The 26,827-nt window shown below is 44.8% G+C and overlaps 1 protein-coding gene across 2 annotated transcripts in view; it reads left to right on the top strand.

Moving 5' to 3' along the window:
- Window positions 1-26,827, top strand: part of KIF15 (kinesin family member 15) — a 930,781-nt gene that overhangs the window by 688,192 nt on the left and 215,762 nt on the right. For both annotated transcript variants that reach the window (XM_069211483.1, XM_069211481.1), the window contains exon 31: window positions 7,822-7,897. In XM_069211483.1, the coding sequence (XP_069067584.1) occupies window positions 7,822-7,897 (76 nt within the window). The remainder of the gene's footprint in view (window positions 1-7,821; window positions 7,898-26,827) is intronic.

Genomic DNA, 26,827 nt, shown 5'->3' with positions numbered 1-26,827 from the left:
TTTGTACACAGCAAAGAGCATGTCCCCTCTCACTGCACTAGTGGGTTCTGTAATAGCTCCCTTTTAAACTTACTATTCAAAGCCTTTCTTGTTATCTCACCTTCCCCCCCCCCTAGGCTTCTGTGTATGTTGTTTAATGTGCTGTTTTGTTTACACATTGGGCCTTGCTTTTACCAAGGCTTCTTTAAAACACTCCTCCCTAGGCCATGTGTTAATCCAACTCATTTGCATAATAACTGAAACTCTGCACACCTTTCCAGTACATGTGCAGCATGTGAGGACCACACCCAGCTCTTCAAACCACACCCAGCTCTGCACACCTTCCAAGAACATGTGCAGCATGTGAGGACCACACCCAGCCCTTCAAACCACACCCAGCTCTTCGAACCACACCAAGCCCTGTCTATAAAAGGCATCCCCGAGCCTCACCCAGTGCTTGTGCTCGTCTACCTCCCGCTTACCTGAGAACAGATCCCTCGGCGCTGGCACTCCTGCTCTTTACAGACTTTCTTTGACTTCAATTGGCGCAGCTGCTGGCTCTTCCTTCTTCCGGTTTCCGGTTCCTCCTTGCCTCAGCCTCTCTCCTACGAGTAACCTGCAAAAGAGAAAGAAGACAAGGTTAGACTGATCAGTATCTCTTGCCAGCAACAAGTAAGTGCAAAACTTTTTATTACCTGAGGGAGCTTTGACGGCAATTTCTGGATTCGTGTATAGACAGTTTGAGGCGAAGTGCCTTCCACGAGCATTGTGATTAAGGCTCTTTGTTGCAGGATTATTTTGCAGGACTTTGTGAAGCGGACATTGTTTTTTTTCATGGAACTTTTGGGAATCGAACAGTGGAAACCATTGACAGCAAGGAAAACAGTAAATCAAGGACTTGCACAAATTACATGCTGTATTTTGATGTAAAAGTACAGTATTTGTTTTATAAAAGATTCTGGAAATATGCGAAAAAAGCTTAACAGTAATAGAAAACACATCCCAGAGCAGTAACACATTCCAAACCTGGAGACTAGAGACCAGGATCCAAGAGGCACCAGTTTCTACAGAAGTCAGAAAGGGCCGCAGATTTGTGCAGCACTTCAACAGTGGAAACGCAAGAACGGTGTTCTCTCTTTTTTTTATTTTATCCACTTCCCCCCTTCCCTTGAGCTTCTGTTCTTAGTGCACTGTTTTAAAAACTAGTGTGCTGGAACAAGCAGTTTCAGGGTGGGGTCGGATTGTCTTCAACCTCCATCAGAACTGAACAAGAACTCAGGTGAGCTGGGCTTTAACAAGTGGCTCTGATGTATTACTTGTAATGGGTTGACCAGAGAAACCCAGTGAAATATTTTTATTCCCAGAGAGTGGAGCTTGCGGAAGCTCGTTATGATCTATCGTTGTCTTACTTGCCCCTGTATCCAATAGGAATTTCTTGTCTTGTCCCAGGAGGTGAACGTCTACATATGGACCAGTTTGGTCCACAGATATAGGGATAAGGGGCAATTTATCCTCAACCCCCCCTGGGCAGCCTCATAAAAAACTGGGAAAATCGGCATATCCAGTATTTTCATCAGATATGTACATTTGCATTGTGTTTGGTATTCCCTGATTCTGTTCTTGGGGCGTTCCTTCTTGAGGTCTGTACTGATCTCGAGGAACATGTATTCTGGGTGTAGTTTTCGCAGTGGCCACATTATGTTTTAAAACTGGGCACGTAACGTTCCCTTGTAACTCTTTAACATAATGTCCTGTTTTTTTTTACAATAGTTACAAACACCTTTAGAATTATTACCCTTTCTTTGTACCTGAGGTTGTGGCCCTGATTTGGGCATCACTGTTTGTGCCACTAGTGCTCTTAACTTAGTCTCCTTTACCCTAACCTTTTTGCTTTCTTCTTCCCCCCCTTATCCTGTTTTGGTGATATTGTAATATTCGTAGGACTTGAGAGGGACTTTGTGCTTGCCAGGAGCTCTCTACCTTCTGAACTCTTTCCCTTAACTTCGGGAGGCTGTTTTCCACCAATTTGGATACAAAAAGATGTGCATATGAATCACTTTCTAATTTAAGACCACTATTGGCAGTGAAACATTTCTCTAATCTCGTATAATAATCCCCTATATCTTCACCTGGCTTTTGTTTACAGGCGGAGATAGCATCCCAATCCTCTTTCCTTGTGGTAAGAAGTTGGGGCAACACTTTAAGAATGAGGGTCGGTGCTAATTTCACATCATCTGGTATGTCGGCTCCAGCTGTCCTGGCGTTGTCATTTGTCTCTAGGGCGGCCCAATTCAAATTAGCGTTATCCACTAACCAGTCTTGTCCCCTTAATTTCTCATAAATACCTGGGGGCAGCAAATTTTTTAGTATAATTGTTAGATCTGTTAAGGTATATATTCCCATAGTAAGGACGTCTGTGAGTTCCTTAAAAAACCCAACAGGATCCTTAGAATGCGGTGGTACCATTTCTTTCATTTTCATAATTTCTAATTTAGTAAGAGGTGTATACACAAAAACTTTCTGCAATTCATTTGCGGCGTTTACTCTAGGATGGACCTCTCTGAGAGGGTATTGTCGATACATTTCTTTCTCCCCGTAATCAGTATGGCGGGCCCGAAGGAGTGTCCTAGCCACTTCATCATGATATTCCTGTCGTGCATCTAAAAATATGTTAAGGAAGTGTGCAGGATCTTGCAAGAAGGCCAAGGAGGTACATTTGGATAACAAGTCTTCAAGGGCTGATTGATGGGGTCTGAAAACTCTATTCAGTGTCATCAAGTGTTGTGTCATGTACAGACTTGCTAACCTACGCTGGGTGAGGGGTAAACTAGAGTATAACTGGGCTATAATGTCCGAATTATAAATCTTCGGTTGTGAAGTCCATAGGGTAGCAGTACGGACCAGTTCTTGTTCCTCGGCTGTCAATGGCGGTTCTTGTTCAAAGAACCAGTCTAGAGCTTCCTCAGTTTCCTCATATAATTCTTCACTACTGGGAGGTTCTGGGAACGCGAGTAGGGGAGCAAACCTATCCCCTAAGGGTGGTACGCATCGTACAGGGTGCTGTTTACTGATTTTCTTCTCTGGAGTTACCGTTCCTTCTTTAAATTTATGTCTATGTTCCCTCATGAGATCTAATAATTTGTTTAATTTGGAATCCACTCCTTCTCCCTTATCCCCCCCTTCCTCTTCCTCCGCCACCTCTTCCATTAAATCCTCTAATTTCGCCGGATTTCTTAATCTCTTAAATTGGAAGTATCGAGCAAATAGATATAACATGAAGGTATATATATACATTTGTTTCTGTTTCTTCCTTTCAGGACATCTTGGTAGGGAGTAGAGTCGCCCCCTCTTAACATGAATTCTAGCATACCATTGATATTACTTTGTACAGCGGGGATCTTTTCTATTTTTTTCCAAATGGCAACTAGTCTTTTTCCCTCGTCCCCTAAGGCGGGGTATATCGTGGATAAGGGATCGTGTGGGCACTGTCCTTCTGGTTCTCCCCCTCCCGCTTCCTCCTTCTTATCCTCTTCTGCTATAGAGAGAAATCTTGCGGCTTCGGAGAGATCCTCAACAGTTTCAGAAGAAACCACTGGTGGTAGATTATGTACGGGTAAGAGTGGTCGTGTATTGGTAGAATATGGGGGTGGCACATCTAATAAGTCTATATGCGCCGAATCATCAGGGGGCATAGGTGCACTGGGAAGGAAAGGATTCTTTTTTGATTTATCGGGGTAGGAATTTTCACTACTTGGCAGTACGGGGTATAAACCTGTAACATTTCCTTGACTTTCCCTTATCATCTGCTCGAGAACTACCTCTTTTCCTTTCTCTTGTAGTTCCTCCTGTGTATTTTTTCCTGACATTCTCTGGGCTTTCTCAACTTTTCCTTGCGCTTTCTCTTGCCTCCGTTGGGCTTCTTTCCTCCACCACTCTATGGCCTCTAACTGGCCCTGTCTTGCTTTTCTCCTGAACAACTGTTCCTCTACTTTGAGGACATTTTCTATATCAAAAGTCCCCGTACTTGGCCATTTAAATCGTTCTGCTAATTGACTAGTATATTCTACCCATAAGTCCAAGAATACAATGGCGGGCATACCATGTTTGTTATACATGAACCTGGCTGGAGTGTCCTTGGGTGGGAGTGCAATCGCCTTCTCTAACAATTTTTTCTCTTTTGCCCGATACTTGAATTTAGTAAATAATGACATTCTTAATATATATCTGTACCGTTTCTGTTTAAACAGAAAATGTCTTGATACTTTTCAGCAGTACTCACCGAGAAGCAAACTCTTTATTCTTCGATCGAATCCAGACGCTGCGCGTTTTGAGGGGTCTGGGACGTCTCAGACTCCTCTTCTCCTCGTTGTCGGACTCGGGTATGGACTTTCCGCGTCTCTCACCGCCTCATGTGTATGCCGGGCGCTGGTCCGCCCCTGGGTCTCCGAGGGAGTTTGGCGGGAAATCCCCACCGGGTGCACCTAAAGTCCGTCGCGAGAGAGAGTAGGGGAAAAACCCGCGACCGGCAAAACCGGCGCGTTAGAGAAGGGAAAGTCCCTGTTCGGGCGCCAAAATGTGGTAAATAATTTAAAATACCTCTGAATTTGCCTTGTAAGTTAAATAAATAATAAAAAAAGGAAAGAGACGGGGTCCGAGATGTAGAGAATAATCAGGATTTATTCAATAACTCGAGTTAAGGGAGAGCTCCTTCACCAAGTGGGGTAGGGAGTAGTCTGTCTTACTTCGCGCAGCATAGAGCTTTTATATATTTTTCTACTACATGCAAACAAATGGCAGAGTTTCAATCATTTTCCACTAGTTAGGTATAAAAACATTTGTATGCCTCAGGGGAGAGGAGTGGGAGATTGCTTACAAACAAAAAATGTGCAAATAGCTGAAGCGTATAATAGTGTATAGTAAATGGCAGGTATGACCTTGTTCCAATTGCAGGTTATTCTGTGGAAATTAGTTTTTCTAAAAATTGGCTTAACCGCAGGTATATGGCTGGTCTGGTATTCGGCCTTAGGCATATTACACGATGTAGCTGCTTTCAAGCTGCATCTTTTTCTGCCTATTTCCTCTGCGACGGGGTGTTTAAAACACTCACAAAATGGATGCCATATTCAATATGGTTGTCCTAATGTCAAATGAACAGTGGTTGCACGAAGGGTGAGAAACTATTTTTCCACAGCATATATAGCCAGCTTCCAAAACTCTAACACTACTGAACAGATTTACACAAAACAACAAAAAGGACTCTTTCTGGACCAAGAGCTACCTTTCCACCAAATTTTGTGTAATTATGTCCAGTGGTTTGGGCTGTAGTCGTTTTCAAAATCACTATGGCAAATTGCATGAGGAAGAAGTGTTTTGCCCCCTCACATCCCTCCCCTTTTTCTCAGCCCCTGCTTGACAAATCACCCCGAAACCTTCCAAACAGAAGCAGCAGAAATTAGTGTCAAAGTAGTTTTGAAAATTTTGTGAAGTTTGTTAAATGGCACCAGAGTTGTTGGCAAAACAAAAATATATTTTACCTTGTGAACTTATTAGATAATTATATATATATATATTTATATATATATATATATATATATCTTACAAGGGTTTTCTATATGTGACCAGTAGTCACTTCACAAAAGGTAGGGTCCATGTGTTGGCTTCTGACATCTGCTGGATTGTTCTTTTGGTCCTGGTTTCAAATAGGCTGTACAATTCTGGTCCCTATGCAATCTATATGCATGAATTGGAGTTCTAACATGCGCACACCCAATTTTCCCCAGTTATATTGTAGCTGATGAAACCTGCCAGTATCTAGCTGATAGATGCTGAATTTGATGCAGTAAGCACCAGATTCTTTTTATGTCCCATTTTTAGAGTAAAAGGGACAACTACTCGTTATGAGAGGTATTTACTTGCACAATGGACATAGCTCATCCTGCCAAGTCTCTATTCACCCAGGGTTGGTAATTACTACATTCTCACCCTCCCAACTCTAAATCTGGGTCTTAGACTTCAGACATTTGCAAAGCACTGATGTCATGACTCGCCATGGCAGTGGACGGAGTCTAGTCTGGCTTTTCTGATGCATTTTCTAGTTTAGATGGAAACCCTTAATTACCTGAACACAACTCCAGTAACAGGCATTGCTAGGTACTGGGTACAGCTGGTCTGAAGGACAAATCCGTGGTAGAATGTATCCATTAGAATAACCTTTAGTGGAGTGATTTTCTTTTTTTTTCGTTTTTTTGTTTGTTTAATATGCTAGTCTTTACCACAGAATAATTCTCAAGCTCATGCATGCCCCTTTGTTGGTCAGTATTTCCAGAGTGAGTTCTGTTTTTTTTTTGGGGGGGGGGTATTATTATTTTACTCTAACCCTTTCCAGTTGTCTTTACAGTTGTTTTTTGTTACTGCTGAGCATGGTTTGTGTACCTTTCACATTGTGTGCTGTTTAGTAGTTGTGAAGGTTGGAAGGTGAGATTTAACACTGTCCCTCATGAGGTAACTTATTGGGACTATTGAACAGAGATCATACCACTTGCTGCATCTTACCAAACTGTCTCTAAGTGTGTTATGTCTTGTATTAAGTTCCATTAACAAAAGTCAAATCTTACTTGACTGGTTCATTCTACAATGAATAACGCTGCAAAAGCAGCAATCCAAGGAAGCATCAGTGCCCAATTGTCAGGTTTACAATCTTTGTTTCTTACACATTCTTATGTCTGTGCTATATTTTATATGCTTTAGGCATTCTTGAGAATAATTGTAATTAAAAATTAAGTCCTTGGTCTTTTTTTGTTGTATCACTCCAGTTATGTTCAAGATTATAAACTTTAGAAGAATCCAGTGTTGTAGAAGGGAGTTTGTTCGCAATTTTTTCAATGCAGAAAGTTAGTTTTTGTCTAAAAGATACTTTTAAAATTTTTATGGATGGTGCAGTTTGTTGCTGAATGTTCTGCAGGACTTCAATATAAGTAGTGTTCAAACTTAATTTATAAAACACCTTTGAATTCTACTTACTTGTAAGGTCAAACATGTTACAGACCTTTACTTTATCTGGAATATTTCTTATAATTCAGAGAAGAATAGATCCTCTGCAAGCTTGTTACTAACAAGTAACCGTGCTACATATATAATCACCATAGGTCATGTTTTACTCTTTTCAGCCCCTTACCCACCTCAGCCATCTATTGATGCCCCAGGAACTCTCAGACTAACTTCTTTTTAGCCAACAGCCAACTTGATTCAACATCAAGACACAATTATTTCCATAAAATATTACTTGAGTTACTTATGAACACCTGCCATGCAAGACTTGTCATAATCTGATCCGTAGATCCTTTCCATTAGAGTGTTACGTTTTGTGTTTGCACTTGCAGTATTAGATACAGCTAGTTGGTGCTTGCATCATTATAATGTTAAGCTGGAAGTACAGAGAACCATATTATATGTGAAGTGAATGGTAAGTCTTCGATTTGAAAGCATGGCATGCTATGATACCCGTAGTGGATAGTTACTACATACTGCTACAAGAATATTAGCTGAGGCTTGTGTGGATTCTGGTACCCCTTTCTCCTCATACCATCCGTCTCGTGGGGAGAATCTGCTGGTACTCTAAACAGTTTTTAGTTTGGTTCAACTGTAATTGTTTTGGACTGAAGTACAAGTGGGGGACTCTTTCCTCTCCTTTCTATGCATTTTTGTCTACTTAAATATCTTTATTCATTTCACCCAGCAGTAAGCTCGTGAGTTAGAATTATTAATATAGTAAAACATATGCAGTTGTCATTTAATTGTTGCCAACAAAGACAATTGGTGATATTTTGTCTGTAACTGTTTCAGTGATCAGAATTCCTCAGCTGCCCAGGGCGTTAGGAATGGGGTTGACAAAGAGGTTGCTGAAGAAAGACTCGCAAAGGTATGTATATGTATTTTGTGGTCATTTGAAAAAAAATTCTTAAGTGTCTATATTTATTGTAAATATGGACATGTGAAGAGTTTTGACTGCATCAATTCTAACGATTCATTGCACGTTTGACATTTTAAGCAACGACTGGTGTTGTTTTTCCCTTTGTAATTAATGTAAGTAATGGCATCCGTTAAGAAGAGTAAACCACTTTCTCAATTATGTGTTTGCTGGTGTGAGGACTTTGTTACAACACTGTTGTTCTGTCACAGCATCTTTGCTATTCTTCTTAAAATCATAATTTGAAGTTGATTACAGCCAGTTGTTCTTTTAGGTTTCCCATTTAGCCATAGTAAATTAGTGCATGTAATGTGCCAGTGGCATGGAACTTAGGGGGTCATTCCGACCTCAGCGGGCACCGCCCGCCGGGCGGAGACCGCCAGAAGACCGCACCGCGGTCAAATGACCGCGGCAGTCATTCTGACTTTCCCGCTGGACCGGCGGGCGACCGCCAAAAGGCCACCCGCCGGCCCAGCGGGAAAGACCCAGCAACGATGAAGCCGGCTCCAAATGGAGCCGGCGGAGTTGCTGGGGTGCGACGGGTGCAGTGGCACCCGTCGCGATTTTCAGTGTCTGCCAAGCAGACAATGAAAACTTGCTGGGGCCCTGTTAGGGGGCCCACGACACCCGTTCCCGCCAGCCTCTTCCTGGCAGTGTAAACCGCCAGGAACAGGCTGGCGGGAAGGGGGGTCGGAATCCCCATGTGCGGCCATGGAGGATTCCTTTGGCCAGGGGAAAACTGGCGGGAAACCGCCGGTTTCCCTTTTCTGACCGCGGCTTTACCGCCGCAATCAGAATTGGCCAGCCTGTTGGCGGTGCTTCCGTGGTCGTTGGCCCTGGCGGTCATGACCCCCTTAATGTTATGTGTGCTGCAAGGTATGTTTACACCAGATACATCTAGTAATATGATGGAATCTGCACATCACTTGTAATGCAAGTATGCTAAAATGAATCAATGATTTTTATAGGTATTAAATGCTTTTGTGTGTTACTAAAACATTAGCAGTTGCTTTTTATTTCTTACGTCGTGTTATCACATAATGAATATGGTTATCTTATTGTTCAATAAATAACAAGCATGCTTTCCGACATTTCTTTTCACATAATTTAATCACAATTGGATTGCTGGTTCCTCCATATCAGTACCTTCATGGTGTCTAGTCGTAAGGGCTACACCCAGAGGAAACTAATCAAGCACCCATCTAATATAATATCTTTTTGAACAAGACAAGGTGCAGATCTTAAATTGCTTTGAGTTTAGCCAGATGCTTTATCTTTCTCACCAACCACATGTATATCTAAACATGAATGGCTCCAGGGAACACCATTTTGAAATCAAACTCCGAGACCGAAAATAATTTATTAACATTGAGAAAAATACTAAAAGCTATTACGGGTCTTTCCCCCTAGCAAACAAATACTAATTTTTACAACGTGTCCCTCATTCCCTGTGAACTGCAGTCTTTGTGTTTTCAAATTTTTGATTCATGCATCACTTAAAAAAAACACATGGGAATACAGGTAAATGAACTACAATAACCACACATCTTTTTAGTGGGCGCAACTGCTACGAATCTTTAGGTGAAGGTTTTGCTTTTAGTAATTAAATGTCCCATTTGCATTTGGATGAACTTCTATCACAAACACGGTTTCAAGGTATAAATTGTAACATTATGTACAGGTCACTCCTTGCTAATTGCTCCAAAGCGGGCTGCATCTAATTTTGCGTTTCTGTCAGGAAGCGCTCACCCGATGTAAACTTTTAAAATAATTATTTTTTTATATAGTTGCGTCCACTGTTGCCCTTTCCCTTGCAATTCCCACCTCTCCCTTTACTGCATCTTCCCACCACCCTTTGAGCACCGCACCCCAAGTCTGAAGCACAAGGATTTTTTTAAACACTTTCCTTTAGCACATCAGCGTTCAAAGTATCACAACAGGAAGCTACAGCTTTATTTTAGGAGCGCAGGTTACATTACACAAAAATGCATTCTTATTTTTGTTGACACAGGGAGATTAAGTGTTTTGCCCAGGGTCACAGGATCTTGAGCCGACTCAGACTGGAACCTGATTCCCCAGCTCGAAGGTCAGCAGCGCTGGCCATTAAAGCACATGATCTCCCCAAGTGACAGGATTTACTAACAGAGAAAATATCTTAGTGACTCTGGGTTGATTGGAGTTTGTTTACAGTATTATAGATGTGCTTCACCTGTGTGCATTTCACTCTATCAATGGAGCTTCCTTCTCTAAATACAATTAAATGTGAACTTCACCTCCTTCACGTTTTACAAATTTATGCAAAATAAAGAGGATGTGCCTTAACAGCTACAAAGGCCGACGTTGAAGCTGGGACATTGTTTACATCTCGGCAGAAGGCTCAACATCCTGAGATTTAGAGCAAATCTCTTCATTTCACCGTGACTGCAAATGGTGCTCATGTCATTCTGTCTACAAGGCTGCAAACATCAAAACCTTCAGACTACAAAAATATTAAGCGAAAAAGAGCCTAACAGCAACAAATGCAACAACTAAAACAGACTGATGAACAAAACACGCAGCTGGCAACAACAGCGATGTCTATGTTTACAGCTGCTAAGCTAATTTACTCTTTGTGCAGGGAAGCAATCTCTGTATTCAGCCCCCTCCCAGTAGGCCTGACTCCATCCTGTAGCACCCATACCCTTCAACAAAGAGGTGTGAGCTCTTTAAAGTCTGACAAGGTGCTAAAGGTACACTAAACTCTTGAAGCCGCACCATGGTAATCTTCCACAAGCTCCTCCCCCCACTTTTCACCCCTGCCAACTTCAAATTGACGGTTTCAAAAGTGTAATGTGATGAAGCATTTTTATTGCTTTTTGTCCCCATGTGTCACGTTTTCTAAAGCTTTATAACAGCTGGCATTTAGATTGACTTATGTTTCGTTTTTGTGTTTATAGAGGCAGCACGGGTCCAGTTTTTACAGATATTTCTTTTCTATCTGCTAGGCGGTGTGTGTTGCTTTTAATTCCTTAAACATGGTCATCACTGGACCTTCGTACTCTAACTTTAATTATTAACATATGGACTACACATCCTTCACATTTTAAGTCTTTTAAGCAACAGAGAGGGGGTGTGGCGTAACAGCCACAGCGCCTTGCTTTGAAGATGGGGAACCATGTTCGAGTCTCGTTGGGAGCAGCAAACAATTAATGCATCCGTCTGTAATACAATTAGTAAAACATAATCTTTTCTATCTGTATTTCACATCAATGATTATATTAATGTAAAAGAAACCAACCAGTTTACTGGGCTTATTTTAAGTGAACCATCTACTCATTAAATAGTGCTAAAAACGGACACAACATTTGTGACATAAATCATGTGAGCTGCCAAAATAAAGCATTATTAAAAGGCTATACAAGTAAAACTAATAGCTCAGTTCTAACCTACAAACAGCACTGTTGAATAGGCACCTGGTCAGAAAAAGAGAGAGAGGGCTGTTAATCACATTTCCAGTGCCGAGCACCGGCCTTCATGGTACAGGTCTTTATTCTATCAGGAATTGTGCTACTGCCTGGAGGCCGTGGCTCCGGGTTAATTGATTGGATTTTGTTTACATTGTTATATATGAGCTAATCATAGGCAGTGCTTGAAATGGAAAAATAGGAGTGCAGAGTACCTGCTTGTTTCTGGGACGTGCCAGTACTCTCCAATTAAAAGTATTCCGTTTTTTGTGAGAAGTGCAGGTACTCTCCCTTTCAAAATGAAAAAAAGTGCCGGTACTCCGTATCAGACAGTACCGGCCCATTTAAAGTATTGCTCATAGGTACATTTCAAAGTACATTTCACCAGCTTTATAACTGGAATTTCGTTTTCAAAATATATTGAGAGGTGGAATACACATCCGTCACATTTTAAACGTGTTACGCAAAGGCAAGAGGAAGCGCTGCTTCAGCTTTGGACTTCGAGGCTGGAGACAGTGTTTAAGTCTTGGCGGAAGGCTCAACATCCTGTGATTTTGGGCAAGTTGTTGAATTTCTCCCTGATTAAAAATAAATGTCTCTGTCTATAAAGCAACTGGTGCTCATGTCACATCAACTATATGCAGTTAAAAATTAAAATGTGCACACGCATCCTCTGACAAACTGTACCTGTGTTTCCAATATCATACTATAACAGTAAAAAACACTTTTAATCACACTCCGGGAGGGAAAAAATAATTATTAACAGTGAGGAAAATACTGTAAGCTGAACACTCAAAAGGTCTTTCTTTAGATAAAGCATTTAACATATTTCTTTTTGCAGATTCTGTGTAGAATTGCTTGTTTATTGGAAGCCCTTCGCCAGCTCCCAGAGGAATATCTGGAATGCGGAGCAGGCCTCGGAAGTGCAGTCTGTTTGCTTACAAAAACAAGCTTGGCAGTTCTTGTTTACCAGCACCCTTATCACGCAAAATTGAAGTACTGGAGTGATTTACATGAGCACTAGAAGTTACCTTACACAAGGACACATTCATTTATTGGCAGGTACAGGGAGATTAACTGATTGATATGTCCAGAATCACAGGATATTGAGATGATGCTGAGATTGAACTGGCTTTCTCAGCTCCACAATCAGATGCTCTGGCCATTACGCCACACCTCTCGTGGGTTCATATCTGCAATGCAAATATATTGTTTCTGGGATGTTCCACCAAGCACGTGTATACTTTTCATTAATTCAAGGGGCAGGCTTTGCCTTTTACACTAGGAAATAAGCTTTCCTTTTCTCGATGGGGCACATTAAAGTCCACATTTTATGGGTGAGTACTCCAGAGAAACTGTTCACAATGCATGTTGTATTTTTCATGCACACAGGACACCAGCTCTTCCTTGTGGAGAACAAGCTGTTTCAGTGTGTCAAAGATTATCTATATACAATTTTACATGTAAAGAAAGCAAACCTTATCATCGTATTTCAAATGTGGTTCTTTTAATGCTCATCTGAACCGTGTAACTTATATTTAACAAGTTTATTTGTACCTGGCATTTCCATTGCTTGGTTTGTCTTATAATAATCCATCAGCAAATCTTTAAAAAAAATAAAATACAATAAGGTAGATAAAAGTATCTCCCCATCATTGGAAAACTTGTTCCGGTCTGGAAAATTAGTCACTATTCTATGCCATTTCAAATCTGGCAATACAGGTTGATTTTTGTGCAACCCAGGCTGACTATTCATTAAATGTTTTTTTTTTTTTCTCGTTCTCTGATTTGATGTACACCACATTTTCTCGTTCTCTGCTTTGATGTACACCAGCTATCTGCTCAGAATCTCTTCTTTTTTAAGTAATTGCCCACTTTTTCACCGGTCCTTTTACCCATCATTCACTAGCCCTCCCATTCACCAGCATTATCCCACATTCACCACCCGCATCTGACCTCCTGTTCACCACCCCCACCCACCCTCCCATTAACCACCCAACCTGCCCTCCCATTCACCGCCCCCACTCACCCTCCCATTCATTGCCCCCACCCGACCTCCTGTTCACCGCCCCCACCTGAGTGCCAAAGCCAATAGCTCGCCCATAGGCAGTGCCGCCAGCAAAGGCGTGAGTATTTAAATGTGTTCTTAGTTTTGTTTGTTATTGCAGGAAAAGCATGCCAAAACGTGAATCCTGTTGCCCAGTCTTGTTCAAACCTGCAGGTGACAGAGGCAAGCCCTTTTGCACAGACTGGTGCTCAGTGGGATTGACAGCTGTCTTCTCAGTGCTTTGGGAAAGTGCAGTGATTTGGCTGCCTGCTCACTTTTATGGTGCATCATAAAACAAAGGAAGGAAACAAATTAAATCTGCCTTTGTGCATTTCTTGGTGTTGTAACAGCAGACACAGTGCTCTACAGTATAGATTCAAGACATTGGCAAGGCTAATAGATCTGGCTAAATACTTATAAGGTCTCAAAGCCAAGACCTAAAGGCAATGCTAATGCTTTGTGCACTGCTGCTCTGCTAAATCTGCGCTGTGTATGAGGGAAGCTTGCACTGCTGCCTGTACTGTATGTGTGCTGTGTGTGACGGAAGCTTGCACTGCTACTGTGCTGTATCTGCTCGGTGTGAGAGAAATCGGAGGAGTATTGCTGTACTGTATTGCTGTACTGTATCTGCTGTGTGTAAGGGAAGCTTGCACTGCTGTTGTTTTCTACCTGCGCTGTGTGTGAGGGAAGCTTGCAGTGCTGTATCTGTGGTCTGTGTGAGAGAAGGTTGCACTACTGCTGCCTGTGCTGTAGCTGCTATGTGTGAGGGAAGCTTACACTGATGCTATGCTGTATCGGTGCTGTGGGTGACGGAAGCTTGCACTGCTGCTGTGTTGTATCTGCCCTGTATTACGGAAGCTTGCACTGCTGCTGTGCTGTATCTGCTGTGCCTGAGGAAGCTTGCACTGCTGCTGCTGTGTTGTATCTGCCCTGTATTACGGAAGCTTGCCCTGCTGCTGTGCTGTATCTGCTGTGTGTGAGGAAAGTTTGCACTGATGCTGCCTGTGCTGTATCTGCTCTGTGTGAGGGAAGCTTGCACTGCTGTGCTGTATCTACTATGTGTGAGGGAAGATTGCAGTGCTGCTGTGCTGCATTTGCTGTGTGTGAGGGAAGCTTGCACTCATGCTGCCTATGCTGTATCTGCTTTGTGTGTGAGTGAAGCGTGCACTGCTGCCTGTGCTGAATCTGCTGTGTGTGAGGTAAGCTTCCACTGCTGCTATCTGTGCTCTTGTGTGTGAGAGAAGCTTGCACTACTGCTGTGCTGTATCTGCGCTGTGTGTGAGGGAAACTTGCACTGCTGCTGCCTATGCAGATATGGTGTGTGTAAGGGAAGCTTGCATTGCTGCTGTGCTGTATATGCTGTGTGAGGGAAGCTTTTACTGCTGCTGTGCTGTATCTGCTCGGTGTGTGAGGGAAGCTTGCACTACTGCTGTGCTTTATCTGCTGTGCATTTGGGAAGCTTGCACTGCTGCCTGTGCTGTATCGGCTCTGTATGTGAGGGAAGCTTGCACTCCTGCTGTGCTGTATCTGCTGTGTGAGGGAAGCATGCACCGCTGCTGCTTGCACTGTATCTGCTGTGTGTGAGGGAAGCTTGCATGGTAAATTCTGTGAGGGAAGCTTGCATAGTACCTTCTATGTGAGGCAAGCTTGCATTTTATCTTCTCAGTTAAGATATAAACTACCTATCCCTCTCTATCTTCCTTTCTATGTATTCAATGCAGCTCTTACCCATTTATTTTCACCATGCCACATAATTGCACTACACAAATACACTCCGTACCACACAATTTCACACTACACAATTCCACAAGTAACAATTCAAATTCAAACCACAAATTTCGACTCCACACTACACACATCCCCTATACTCCAAATCAAAACACATAAATAAAATACATTGTCATTTACAACACCAGTAGCTTGCACTCTTGCCAGTGCGAAACCTATTGCATTGCAAATGCTTGTATTCTTTTGGAATTGTGTTAACCAGCAACTCTTATCTTGAGGAGGTGAAGTTAGGAAGCTAAATAGCAAAATGCTAATGTTTTTCTGCAAATAGAAAAAGAAGGTAAATGGAAGTGCTTTAGTTATATGCAGGGCCACTGGAATTATGTGGCAGGATAGGACCAAATTATGCTGCAAGGCTGACCAATTTATATGTCAAGAAAGGACCAATTAAGGGTTTACACCGCCAATAGCTCTAACTCTCTCAGATGCGAGACGTATTGCTTTGGAAATGCTTGTTTTATTCCTACCCTTGCTGTGCGCTGGGTTCTCTGAAGGGTTACTGTAGGAAGCCGGCTCTGAATATACTATTTCAAAATCGAAAATAGTGTGCATAGAGTCCACGGATTCCCCAGAGGCTTAACAGAGGCAAAAGTAGATAATACTAACGCTCTCTTTTGTGGTAGTGTGGTTGAGCAGTTAGGCTTATAAGAGGGTAGTGCAAAGCATTTGTTGTACACACACAGGCAATAAATGAAGCACACACTAAATGGCTAAATCCAGGCCAGTTATTTTTTATATTGCAAAAATATATTTTGTTACTTTATTTCTAGAACCATAAGATTCAGTTTGCAGGTAAGTAGATTTGCAAGCATATGTATCACCACCACTTTTTCAATTTGGCAAGTTAAACGTTTTGCAAGAAAATAGCAATATTCTGTTTTAAAAGTTGATAGTGCAATTTTCAAAGACAGTTCTGGGGCTAATAAAAGTTAGTACAATTCAAGGTAAGTACAAGACTTACAGTTCCAGTCTCTGGGGTTTTACGATGCCCACAGGTTGGGGTTCAAGTTAACCCCAAAGACCCACTACCAGCAACACAGGCCGGCTGGGTGCAGAGGTCAAAGTTGCTGCAAGATTTTAAATGGGCTCCTATGGAGACTGGGGGCACTCGGAATGGGATCTACCTGCAGGTACGTAACTGCGTCTTCGGAGGGCAGACGTGGGAGGTTTAGGTGAGCACCGGTGGGAAGGGGGCACAGATTAGCACCAAACACACCCTCAGTGACACTGGGATGGCCAGGTGTAGGGTGCAAACTTAGCGTCAGGCTCCCAGTGCTTTTGAATAGGGGGACTTCGGGGTCACAAGTAGGCAGCAGGCTGGTTCCAGGAGGTCGGTTCAGGGAAACCACAGGCTGGACCGTGAGGAGGACCACCTGATGCACGATGCTGCACTGGATGTCGATCTCCCCAAGGCCTGGGGGCTGCCAGTGCAGGGTACCTTTTGGCATCAGATATCTTCATCCGGATCCTTCACAGGCAGGGGCGGTCCTCTGGATTTAGTCTGCAGGCGCCGTCGTGTTGGTCAGGAGGGGTCAACCTAGGATGGACACTAGGTCGGAATCGCCTGGGGACCTGCTCTAGACCGTTAGGCCGCCTGGACACAGGCCATGGGCATTGGGTGCAGAGTGGGCAAGACCTGAGGGCAATTCTGAAGTCCTTTTGCTGGAGTTTCTTTGTGGACAGGTCCTCTCTCTTCGGGAGTTCTTGGCCCTCTGGTGGGGAGGCAGTCCTGTTGGGGTTTTTAAAGGTCGCTGGTCCTGCCAGATGCATCGCCTTTTTGTACCGGGGACTTCAGAAGCTGGAGACAGGCCGGTAGGGCTGGGGCCAAAGCAGTTGGTGTCTTAAGTCTTCTCTGCTGGGGGTCAGCTAGGCAGTCCTCCTTCTTTCTTTGTGTCATCTTCTTGAGGACACCAGGAATCTAGTGAGCTGGGATCAGGGATGCCCTTAAATCCTAGATTTCGGGGCGTTATTGGGGACAAGGGGCAGTTGCCAATGGCTACTGTCCCTGATGGTGACTACACCCTTCCGGGGTCCACTCTCTTTGGGGAGGGGGACACAGACCTAACCCTATTGGTCCCTGTCCTCCAAACCAAGATGTAGGATTCTGCAAGGTGGGGGGGTCACTTCAGTTTTGAACACCTTAGAAGTGGTCCTAACAGAAGTGGTCACTCCTCCTTGTTTTTCCTAATTTTCCCACTGGACTTGCTGCCAAAAGTTGGGCTTCGTCCGGGGGGGGGGGGGGGCATCTCCACTAGCTGGAGTGCCCTGGGGCACTGTAACAAGAGGCCTGAGCCTTTGAGGCTCACCACCAGGTGTTACAGTTCCTGCAAGGGGGGTGTGAAGCACCGCCACCCCAGTGTAGGCTTTGTTTCTGGCCACAGAGAGCACAAAGGCTCTAACCCCATTTGGTCAGAAAACTGTCTGGTAGTGGCAGGCTGGCACAGACCAGTCAGACCTGCACTGGACTAGAAGTAATACAGGGGGCATCTCTCAGATGCCCTCTGGGTGCATTTTGGAATAAATCCCACACTGGCATCAGTGTGGGGTTGTTGTGCTGAGAAGTTTGATGCCAAACTTCCCAGACTTCAGTGAAGCCATCATGGAGCTGTGGAGTTTGTAATGACAAACTCCAGCCCTTGTACTCAGTATGACCACACTGCACTTACAATGGACTTAGGCACTGTAGGGGCATATTGCTCATGCAGCAGTACCCTCACCTGTGGTTTAGTGCACACTGCCTTAGGGTTGCAAGGCCTCCTGCTAGAGGGGTGACTTACCTATGCCACAGGCAGTGGGTTGTGGGCATGGCAACCTGAGAGGGGTGCCATGTTGACTTTTTCTCCCCACCAACACACACAAGCTGCAATGGCAGTGTGCATGTGCTTGGTGAGGAGTCTGCTGGGTGGCATAATACATGCTGCAGCCCTTGGGAGCTTTCTCTGGCAACAGGGCCCTTGGGACCATGGGTACCTTTTTACAAGGGACTTATCTGTGTGCCGGGGGTGTGCCAATTGTGGGAACAATGGTGCAGTTTTGGGAAAGAACACTGTTGCTGGGGCCTAGTTAGCAGGATCCCAGCACACTCTGCCAAATCAACATCAATATCTGGCAAAAAGTGGGGGGTAACCATGCCAACAGGGGCACTTTAGTACAGTTACCTTTCTGTTCTGTCTGCCTTCCTGGGGGGTGCCTGACCAGCCCTCCTTATTTAAGTCCCCTATTGTAAATACATTCCTCAAAGGACTTGTACATGTGTTTCCCCCATTCACTCTTCATTATGCCTCAGTGGGCCCTTAGTTTTGTGCTCACTTTATAAGTGTGTGCTCCTTTCAAGCCTCTCCATAATGTTTTAGCAAAGAAAGTTCAGGTGGTGCAGAAACTGATCATTTCGCACTGGGTTGTTCTCTACATATAAATCTTCTATGCATTGGCCAACAAGTTGCCCTAAGAGCCTGCAGGCTCATTCCACCAGAGCCAAAACTGCGACCACTGCGTTAGCACATGGAGTCCCAGTCCTGGACATCTGCCAGGCAGCAATGTGGATATCTCCGCCTGGACAGTCAGGTCTGCAGGAATAGGCATTTCGCCCATTCTAGGTCAGTACATTTTGTCCATAGCCCACCACCTTGGATGGATTGGTTTGGGTATCTAGTCAAAGGTAAAGAATCTGCAGCCAGATGCCTCTATCAGATGAACACATTACTTACCTTTGGTTACACATTATCTGGTAGAGACGATGGTAGTCATTATTGTAGGAAAGTAGCCTCTTTCTAGCATGGTTACCCCCACTTTTGGCCTGCTTGTCAGTGTGTTTGACTGTGTCTACTGGAATCCTGCTGATCAGGACCCCAGTAGTTAGGCTTTCCCCCTTAAATTATGGCTATAGGATACTGGTAATCCAGTATTCCACCCACAGTTGGCATACTGGTGCCCCCTTATAAGTCCCTAGTATATGGTACTTAGGTACCCAGGGCTTTGGGGTTCCAGGGGATCCCTATAGGCTGCAGCATTTCTTTTGCCACCCATAGGGAACCCATGCAAAGGCTTCTACAGGACTGACATTGCAGCCTGTGTGAAATGGTGCATACACCCTTTCACTGCCATTTACACTGCACCAGGTCATTTATAAGTCACCCATATTGCAGGCCTTCCAGCCCTGAAGGGTGGGTGCAGAGTACCTGTGTGTGAGGGCACCCCTGCACTAGCAGAGGTGCCCCTACGACCTCCGGGACGATTTTCCCAGACTTCGTGAGTGCGGGGACACCATTTTACGCATGCACTGGACATAGGTCACCACCTATGTCCAGCTTCACAATGGTAACTCCGCATATGGCCATGTTTGGTATCAAGCATGTTGGAATCATACCCTAAGGCTTTTGAAAGTATTGGTTGTATAATTCCATGCTCTCTGGGGGGGCTCCTTAGAGGACCCCCAGTACTGCGATTACTGCCTTCTGAGGTTTTCCAGGAAGCCCCAGCTGCTGCCACCTCACAGAAAGGTTTCTGACCACCTGTTGCTTGAGTAGCTCAAGCCCAGGAAGGCAGAACAAAGGATTTTCTTTAGGAGTGGGATGTTACATCTTCTCCCCTTGGAAATAGGTGTTACAGGCATGGGAGCGAAACTGGACAAAGGAAAGGGGAGTGACCACTCCCCTGCCCATCACTACCCAAGGGTTGGTGCTCAGAGCTCCTCCAGAGGGTCCCTGGGTTTTGCCATCTTGGATTCCAAGTTGGAGCATCTGAGTGGCCAGTGCCAGCAGGTGACATCAGAGCACTCCCCTGATAGGTGCTTACCTGTGTAGCTGACCAGTCCCCCTTTCAGGGCTATTTAGGGTCCAGGAATGTGGAATTTTATTAAATATCTAGTTGTCCATAGGACAAGTTGCTTCTTAAATCTACTTGTCCTGAAAAAAAAATCTACTTGTCCCTTTGGTGTCATGTAGTGCGGTGACACATTACGGCAGCAATCTCATTATGTAAGAGCTCTGATAATAGCCTCTTATTTTGGCAGGGCTACTACTATAGTAGGGATTGAATACTTGCAATTTCAATCCCTACTATAGCATTTTCCTTATTTTGCCTCATTTCCGCAGATCTACATGCTGGGGCTGGAAGAAGCAGTAAGCAATAGTTCTAGGATTGGAATGTCTGAGTCTGCAAACCAACTACCTTGCATGTTTTAAGGATTGTCACCACGTCTTCTCTAATCTTTTCCCATTATGAGAAAGTTTGAAATTTACTCTTGACAAAGGCAGAAGTAGAACTTCATCCAGGATTGGGGAAAAAAGTGGTTGGAGGGAAAGTGAACTTGTAAACACTCAATAGATTTTCACATGAGCAAATCTACCTATTCATATTTGGTTGTGCTAAAATATAGTTCGCAAATATTTTCTAGGAGTACAATTTCCTGGTCTACTTCTGTAAGTTCTTGTGAAGTCATGAAAGCCTCTAATTCAAAGGCATATGCCATGGGTGCACTTTTTTGACTTTCTTTAAGAATCGGGTCCCTAATTAGGTCTGGCGCTAACAAAGACATTTTGTTTTTATTAAACTTTTATTTCTCTATCGGATGGTTTTACTGTGAGTGTTCAAATTCTGCTTTTCCACAAGGAGCATATTGGCACACACAGTAGATTTGTTCAGTGCCAGGAACCACTGTGGCAATCAGTGGCGTAACGAAACTGGATGGCGGCCCCAGGTACTGTGCTGAAGGGGGCCCCCTGCAGAGGCGCTGCGGGGCTTTTGTTATGCCACTGGTGGCGATGTGGTGATTTTGAGACCAAAACCTTTTTTTCCCTTTCTGCCAGTGTTTGTTACAATGGTGAGAGCCTGGCAACTCCCACAAAAATAAAGTGTTACAAAAGCCATGTCAAAACAAGACCGGCATTGGCAAAATCAAAAGACAAAAAAAGTCAGATCGGTTGGCTTCGCCAGTGCTTTTTTATTTTTATTGTTTCCCATTACTAATTTCCCATTGGGAATATTTTTCTGAAATTCTACCATGCATCAACACATTTTACTAAATGACGCTTCAAAGAAGCACCTAAAATGATAGTAGTAAAACCTTTTTTTCTCTACTTGCAGTTTTTTCTGAACATTATATTTTGAAAGCAAAGAATGATCACTCTCGCTAACAAGCTTCTGCAAACATCTGCATCTAATCAGAGCATTATACTTAGCCTCATATTGTTAAACTTTTCAAACGTGTGTACTTTTTTTTTTTTACTGGAACCACTCTCAGTAGTGCGGTGTGACCTTAAAACGTATATTTATAGTGCTCATTCTAATAATGAAGGATTTTAATTAATGAACCATAAATACAAGTTCAAACAGCTTTAACATATGTACACACACATTACCTCAACTGCAGACAGTTCCCTTCTCTGTAAACTGGTAGCCAAAGGGTTTGTGCTGCAGTGGGTTGGGCCTACTTGTCCCATGGAGAAAATAAACATAAAAACGTGTTGCCCTTGACTCCAAATAATATGTCTCAGGCGATGTGAATTTGACATCCCTGGGGTCTCTATCTTGGGTGGTTCTTCAGATTCGGATTGCAAGACTCCAGTGGGAATCTTCTGCATCCTTTACTTCACCTTCTTACCAAAGAAACTGCATCTGGGCCCTCCAGGAGCTCTACAACTGCAACAAAGAAGCAAGAAGCCTTCTGCAACTTCAACTCCTGCCAGCAACTGCAACTGTTTCCCGGCCCTGCATCCTCAGAGGACAGCCAGTCTTCAGCCTGCACCAAAGAACAAAGGAATCTCCCTTGAAGTGAAGGAGTCACTTCCCTGCTTCAGCAGGCACACCTCTGCAGCGACAACCGGTGGCTTGGGTCCCGTCTCCTGACTAAGTGCGTGGATCCAGCATCACAGGTGGTGGACTGAAGTGGTCCCAGCGTTCCAGACATCCAGCTATCCAATTTAGGTGGGGGTAAGAGCTTGCGTCCCCACGTAAGAGAGTACTCCCTGGCACTGCATGTTTTGCAGTTGCCATGGGTTGTTGGCTTTTTTCGAAGAACTTCGTGCACTGTGCATCCCCGCCCCCCAGCACTCAGTCCTGCAACGCACAGCTTCCTGCATGGTTCTCCGGCGGTGTGGGATCCCTTTGTGTAGTGCTGCGTTGGCCTCCTTTTGCACCTTACTGGTCCACGTGCTTTCGGGACTCCTTTGTGTGCTGCCTGTTCCTCTGAGGGCTCTCTGAGTTTCTGAGAGCCCTCTCTGATTCCCCCTCCTAGATTGAGTCCACCAGGTCCCTCCTGGTGCCGGGCAGCGCCATTTTCCACTAAATGCGAGCTTTGCGTGTGCCAAGGCTTTTTGGCGGAATCCAGCGACACAAACCAGACTGCAATCATCCATTCAGCTTGGGACATCTTCAGCACCAACCAGGAACCCTCACCTGTCTTCTTGGTTGCAGTATTGACGTCAGGGATGATCCCTTTCATGGCTCAACCAGTATTTGTAGAGTACAACTTGTCACCCATTAGGGTATCCAGGCCCTACGTGCAGGTCTCAATTGAAGAGCCAGATATTGAGTCCTTTCCTGAATTCGGTCCGCGTAGGGAACATGCAGAGGTGAAGAGAGTTCCAGGCCTTGACAGTGAGAAAGGAGAAGGAGCGAACTCTGGTGCAGCAGCAGCTTGTGAGACGGATCTGTGCACGGGCCAGGTGTGCAGATCGCAGTTCCTGCAGGGTTGGTAGAAGTGCAGAATTTGGTTCAGGGAGACAGGTCCTTGGTTTTGGAGAGCTTTGTAGGAGAAGAGCTTAATAGTTTCATGTCTTCTGGATAGGTAGCTAGTGGAGCTGTTGTATGTGCTGGGAGATGTGGGCTGTCTTTGGTAGGTCGAGAATCAGCCTGGCGGTATCATTCTGAACTGATTGGAGCCTTTGAGTTTGTTAGTGGTGCCCACGTTGAGTGCGTTGCCTTAGTCAAGGCGGCTGGTAATGAGGGCATGAGTAACTGTATTCTTTGTGTTGATGGGAAGCCACTTGATGATTTTCCAGAGCATGCAAAGCATATGGAAGCAGGCTGAGGTGACGCAAATGATCTGCTGTCTCATGGAGAGTCCGCTATCTAGGATGATGCCGAGGGTGTAGGGGTGGGGCCGAGCTCAGATGGCCACAAGGAATCGTTTGAGAGGGCTGTGTTTTTACCCGAAGATTAGAACTTCCGTCTTGTCAGTATTAAGCTTTAAGCAGTTGTCCTTCATCCATGCTGTGGTGGTCTTCATGCAGTTGTGGAACTTTGTCTTGGTAGCAGTGGGGTCGTCAGAGAGCGATAGGACGAGTTGCGTGACATCGGAATAGGAGATGCTGTTGTGCAATCTGACGATGTTCGCGAGAGGGTCATGTAGGTGTTGAAGAGTGTGGGACTGAGGGATGAGCCCTGGGGGATGCAACAGATGTGTTTGGCTTGCGATTTTAACGGGAGAGACTGACTTTCTGAGTGCATCCTATGAGCAAAGATGCCATCCAGCTGTTGGATGTGTGTTTGGTGGGAAACTGTGTCAAAGGCGGCAGGAAGATTGAGCATGATGAGGGCGGAGGATTCTCTTTTGTCGATTATCGTGCGGATGTCATCTGAGGCCGCGATTAGACCTGTCTCAGTGATGTGGTTGATCTGAAACCGCATTGGGACAAGTCAAGTATGTTGTTTCTCCCTAGGTGTTCGGTGAGTTGGAGGTTGATGGCCTTCTCCAGGACTTTAGCAGGGAAAGGGAGCAGCAAGATGGGTCGGTAGTTTTGTAGTTCGTTGGAGTCAGACAAGGGTTTCTTGAGGAGGGTCTGATCTCTGCGTGTTTCCAGGCATCGGGAAAGGTGGCTGAGGTGAGTGAAGCGTTGATGATGATGATGGTGGTGAGTTGACGACTGATCTCGTCCTTTCTGAGGTTGATATATGTGGGGGCAGGGGTCGGTTGGTGCTCTGAAGTGGATGGAGTTCATAGGGTGATTGTGTCTGCGTCAGTTCGTTGTTTCCTGGTGTTGAGCAGGTGGTCCGTAGTAGGGGTGGATTGGAGGCTGCGGGAGTAAGATAGTTGGGTTTGAAGTTTTTGTAGATGGTTGCTATTTTGTTGTGGTGAGGTCGTTGCAAAGCTTCTGTGTTGTGGGAATGGCGTTTTCAGTGGCTGCGGGCATTCCTGGGATCGGGTAGCACTGGTCTTGATCCAGAGGGTTAGGGCGCCTCCCTTTTTGCTGCTCTGATCTGTTGTTGACATACATTGGGGGCTGATTTGTAAGTGGCTCTGTCAATTTTATTTCTTGCTGCTGCACCAGCTTTTCTCAAGTTGTTTGTATGTACGTTTGGTCTTGCTGAGTTCTGGGATGTACCAAGTGGCGTGCTTTGCTTGTCTATGGGCTTTGGCTGGTTTGGTGGTAGCAACTTGGTCGACAACATTGGTGATCCATTTGATGAAGTTCTGTACTGCTTGGTCCAGGTTGGGGAAGGGTAGTTGGGCCAAGTTGCGCTGACGGCGTTGGTCCATTGTTACTGAGAGACCTTGGCTCAACTGCGGAATCGTGTTTTGTGGAGTTTGGGGGTGGCACGGGTGTGTCTAGAGATGAAATGTGCAATGGGTTAGTCTGATGTGTGGGTGTAGCTAATTCTGTTGCTGGATGTAAATAGCGGGGCCCAGTGTATGACCTGCGATGTGTGTGTGGGGTCGGTGACTAACTGCTTGAGGCCTATGTTGTCCATTCTTTCCAGGAGGACCATGGAGTTGGTGTCAGTGGAGTTGTCAAGTGTCAGTGCACTTCATGGCGCCATGCTTCTGGTGTGGAAAGTCATGAAAAAGTAACTGACATTTGCATGCCGAGGCGGTGCCTATATAGGTGACCACGACGCCACTTCTAGCATGGACCAGATCGATGCCACCTACCAGCACGTAGGGTCACTGCTCACGGAAAAATCTTCCAGATTCAGTCTGACACCTGGGAAATTTAAAGGTTAGGAATCTGCGGCTACATATCGTCTCCACCAGATAATGCGTGACTGAAGGTAAGTAACTTGTTCACCTTTTCACGTTGAACAATTTATCATCCTCAAATGTTCTTTGCCTTGCCTTACCCTTCGAAGGAGGAAAACTGATTGCATGGACTGGACCCCAACAGAGCCTTGAGCTTCTATATCGATCGCCCAAAGACCATCAGGTGGACGATCAGCTTTTTGTGAGGTTTTCCAGGGCTAAGAAAGGGAAGAGTGAATAGGACTGTCATGATGTATAGTCCTCTCCATTAAGAGCCCCTACTAATTGCCCAAGAAGCTACTTTAAGAAGGGCTGAGTGATCTTTCTGCCTGGGCCACGGCTGTTATCAATGTGTTGGCACGTGTAGTGCCTGTTCTTGACATTTGCCAAAATGGGTAGTTCTTCCTTTAGATTCATTTCCTTCTGAATATCCCAGATGCAAACTGGATCCATGAGCTTTCTCAATAGCATATCTATGCCGGCAGAGGGAGCGGGCTCTGTGCAGGCATTGGAAACATGTGAAATCACAGAAGCCATAAAGTACCCACTCTGGGATCCTAACATCAGTTCCTTTTTTTTCACACCTCCAGTGAGGATCCAGAGCTTCCTCTGACATCTGACAGACATTTTCCTCAGAGGGATGTTGTAGGAAGTTGGCTCTGTATATACTATTTCAAAGTAAGAAATAGTGTGCACAGAGTCCGAGGGTTCCCCTTAGAGGTAAGATAGTGGCAAAAAGAGATAATTCTAATGCTCTATTTTGTGGTAGTGTGGTCGAACAGTAGGCTTATCAGAGGGTAGTGTTAAGCATTTGTTGTACACACACAGGCAATAATGAGGAACACACATTCAAAAACAATTCCGGGCCAATAGGTTTTTATATAGAAAAATATATTTTCTTAGTTTATTTTAAGAACCACAGGTTCAAGATTTACAAACAATACTTTAATTGAAAGGTATTTCACTCAGGTGTCTTAGGAACTTTGAATAATCACAATAGCATGTACAGTTTTGGCATAAATGGCAATAAGCTATTTTAAAAGTGCAAAAATCAACAGTTCCTGGGGGAGGTAAGTAATTAAGTTCACAGGTAAGTAAAACACTTACAGGGTTCAAAGTTGGGTCCAGGGTAGCCCACCGTTGGGGGTTCAAGGCAACCCCAAAGTTACCACTCCAGCAGCTCAGGGCCGGTCAGGTGCAGAGGTCAAAGTGGTGCCCAAAACACTTAGGCTTCAATGGAAATAGGGGTGCCCCGGTTCCAGTCTGCCAGCAGGTAAGTACCCGCGACTTCAGAGGGCAGACCGGGGGGGGTTTGAAGGGCACTGGGGGGGACACAAGTAGGCACAGAAAGTACACCCTCAGCGGCACAGGGGCGGCTGGGTGCAGAGTGCAAACAGGCGTCTGGTTTGCAATAGGAATCAATGGGGAGACCCGGGGGGGTCTCTTCAATGATTCAGGCAGGCACAGGGGGGAGTTCCTCGGGGTAACCACCACCTGGGCTAGGAAGAGGGTCGCCTGGGGGGTCGCTCCTGCACTGGAGGTCGGTTCCTTCAGGTCCTGGGGGCTGCAGGTGCATTTTGTTTTCCAGGCGTCGGGTTCCTTGAAGCAGGCAGTCGCTGTCAGGGAGAGCCTCTGGATTTCCTTTG

The sequence above is a fragment of the Pleurodeles waltl genome, chromosome 10 (assembly GCF_031143425.1).
Source record: "Pleurodeles waltl isolate 20211129_DDA chromosome 10, aPleWal1.hap1.20221129, whole genome shotgun sequence".
NCBI classification, from domain to species: Eukaryota; Metazoa; Chordata; class Amphibia; order Caudata; family Salamandridae; genus Pleurodeles; species Pleurodeles waltl.
This window is presented reverse-complemented; position numbering and strand designations above follow the sequence as displayed.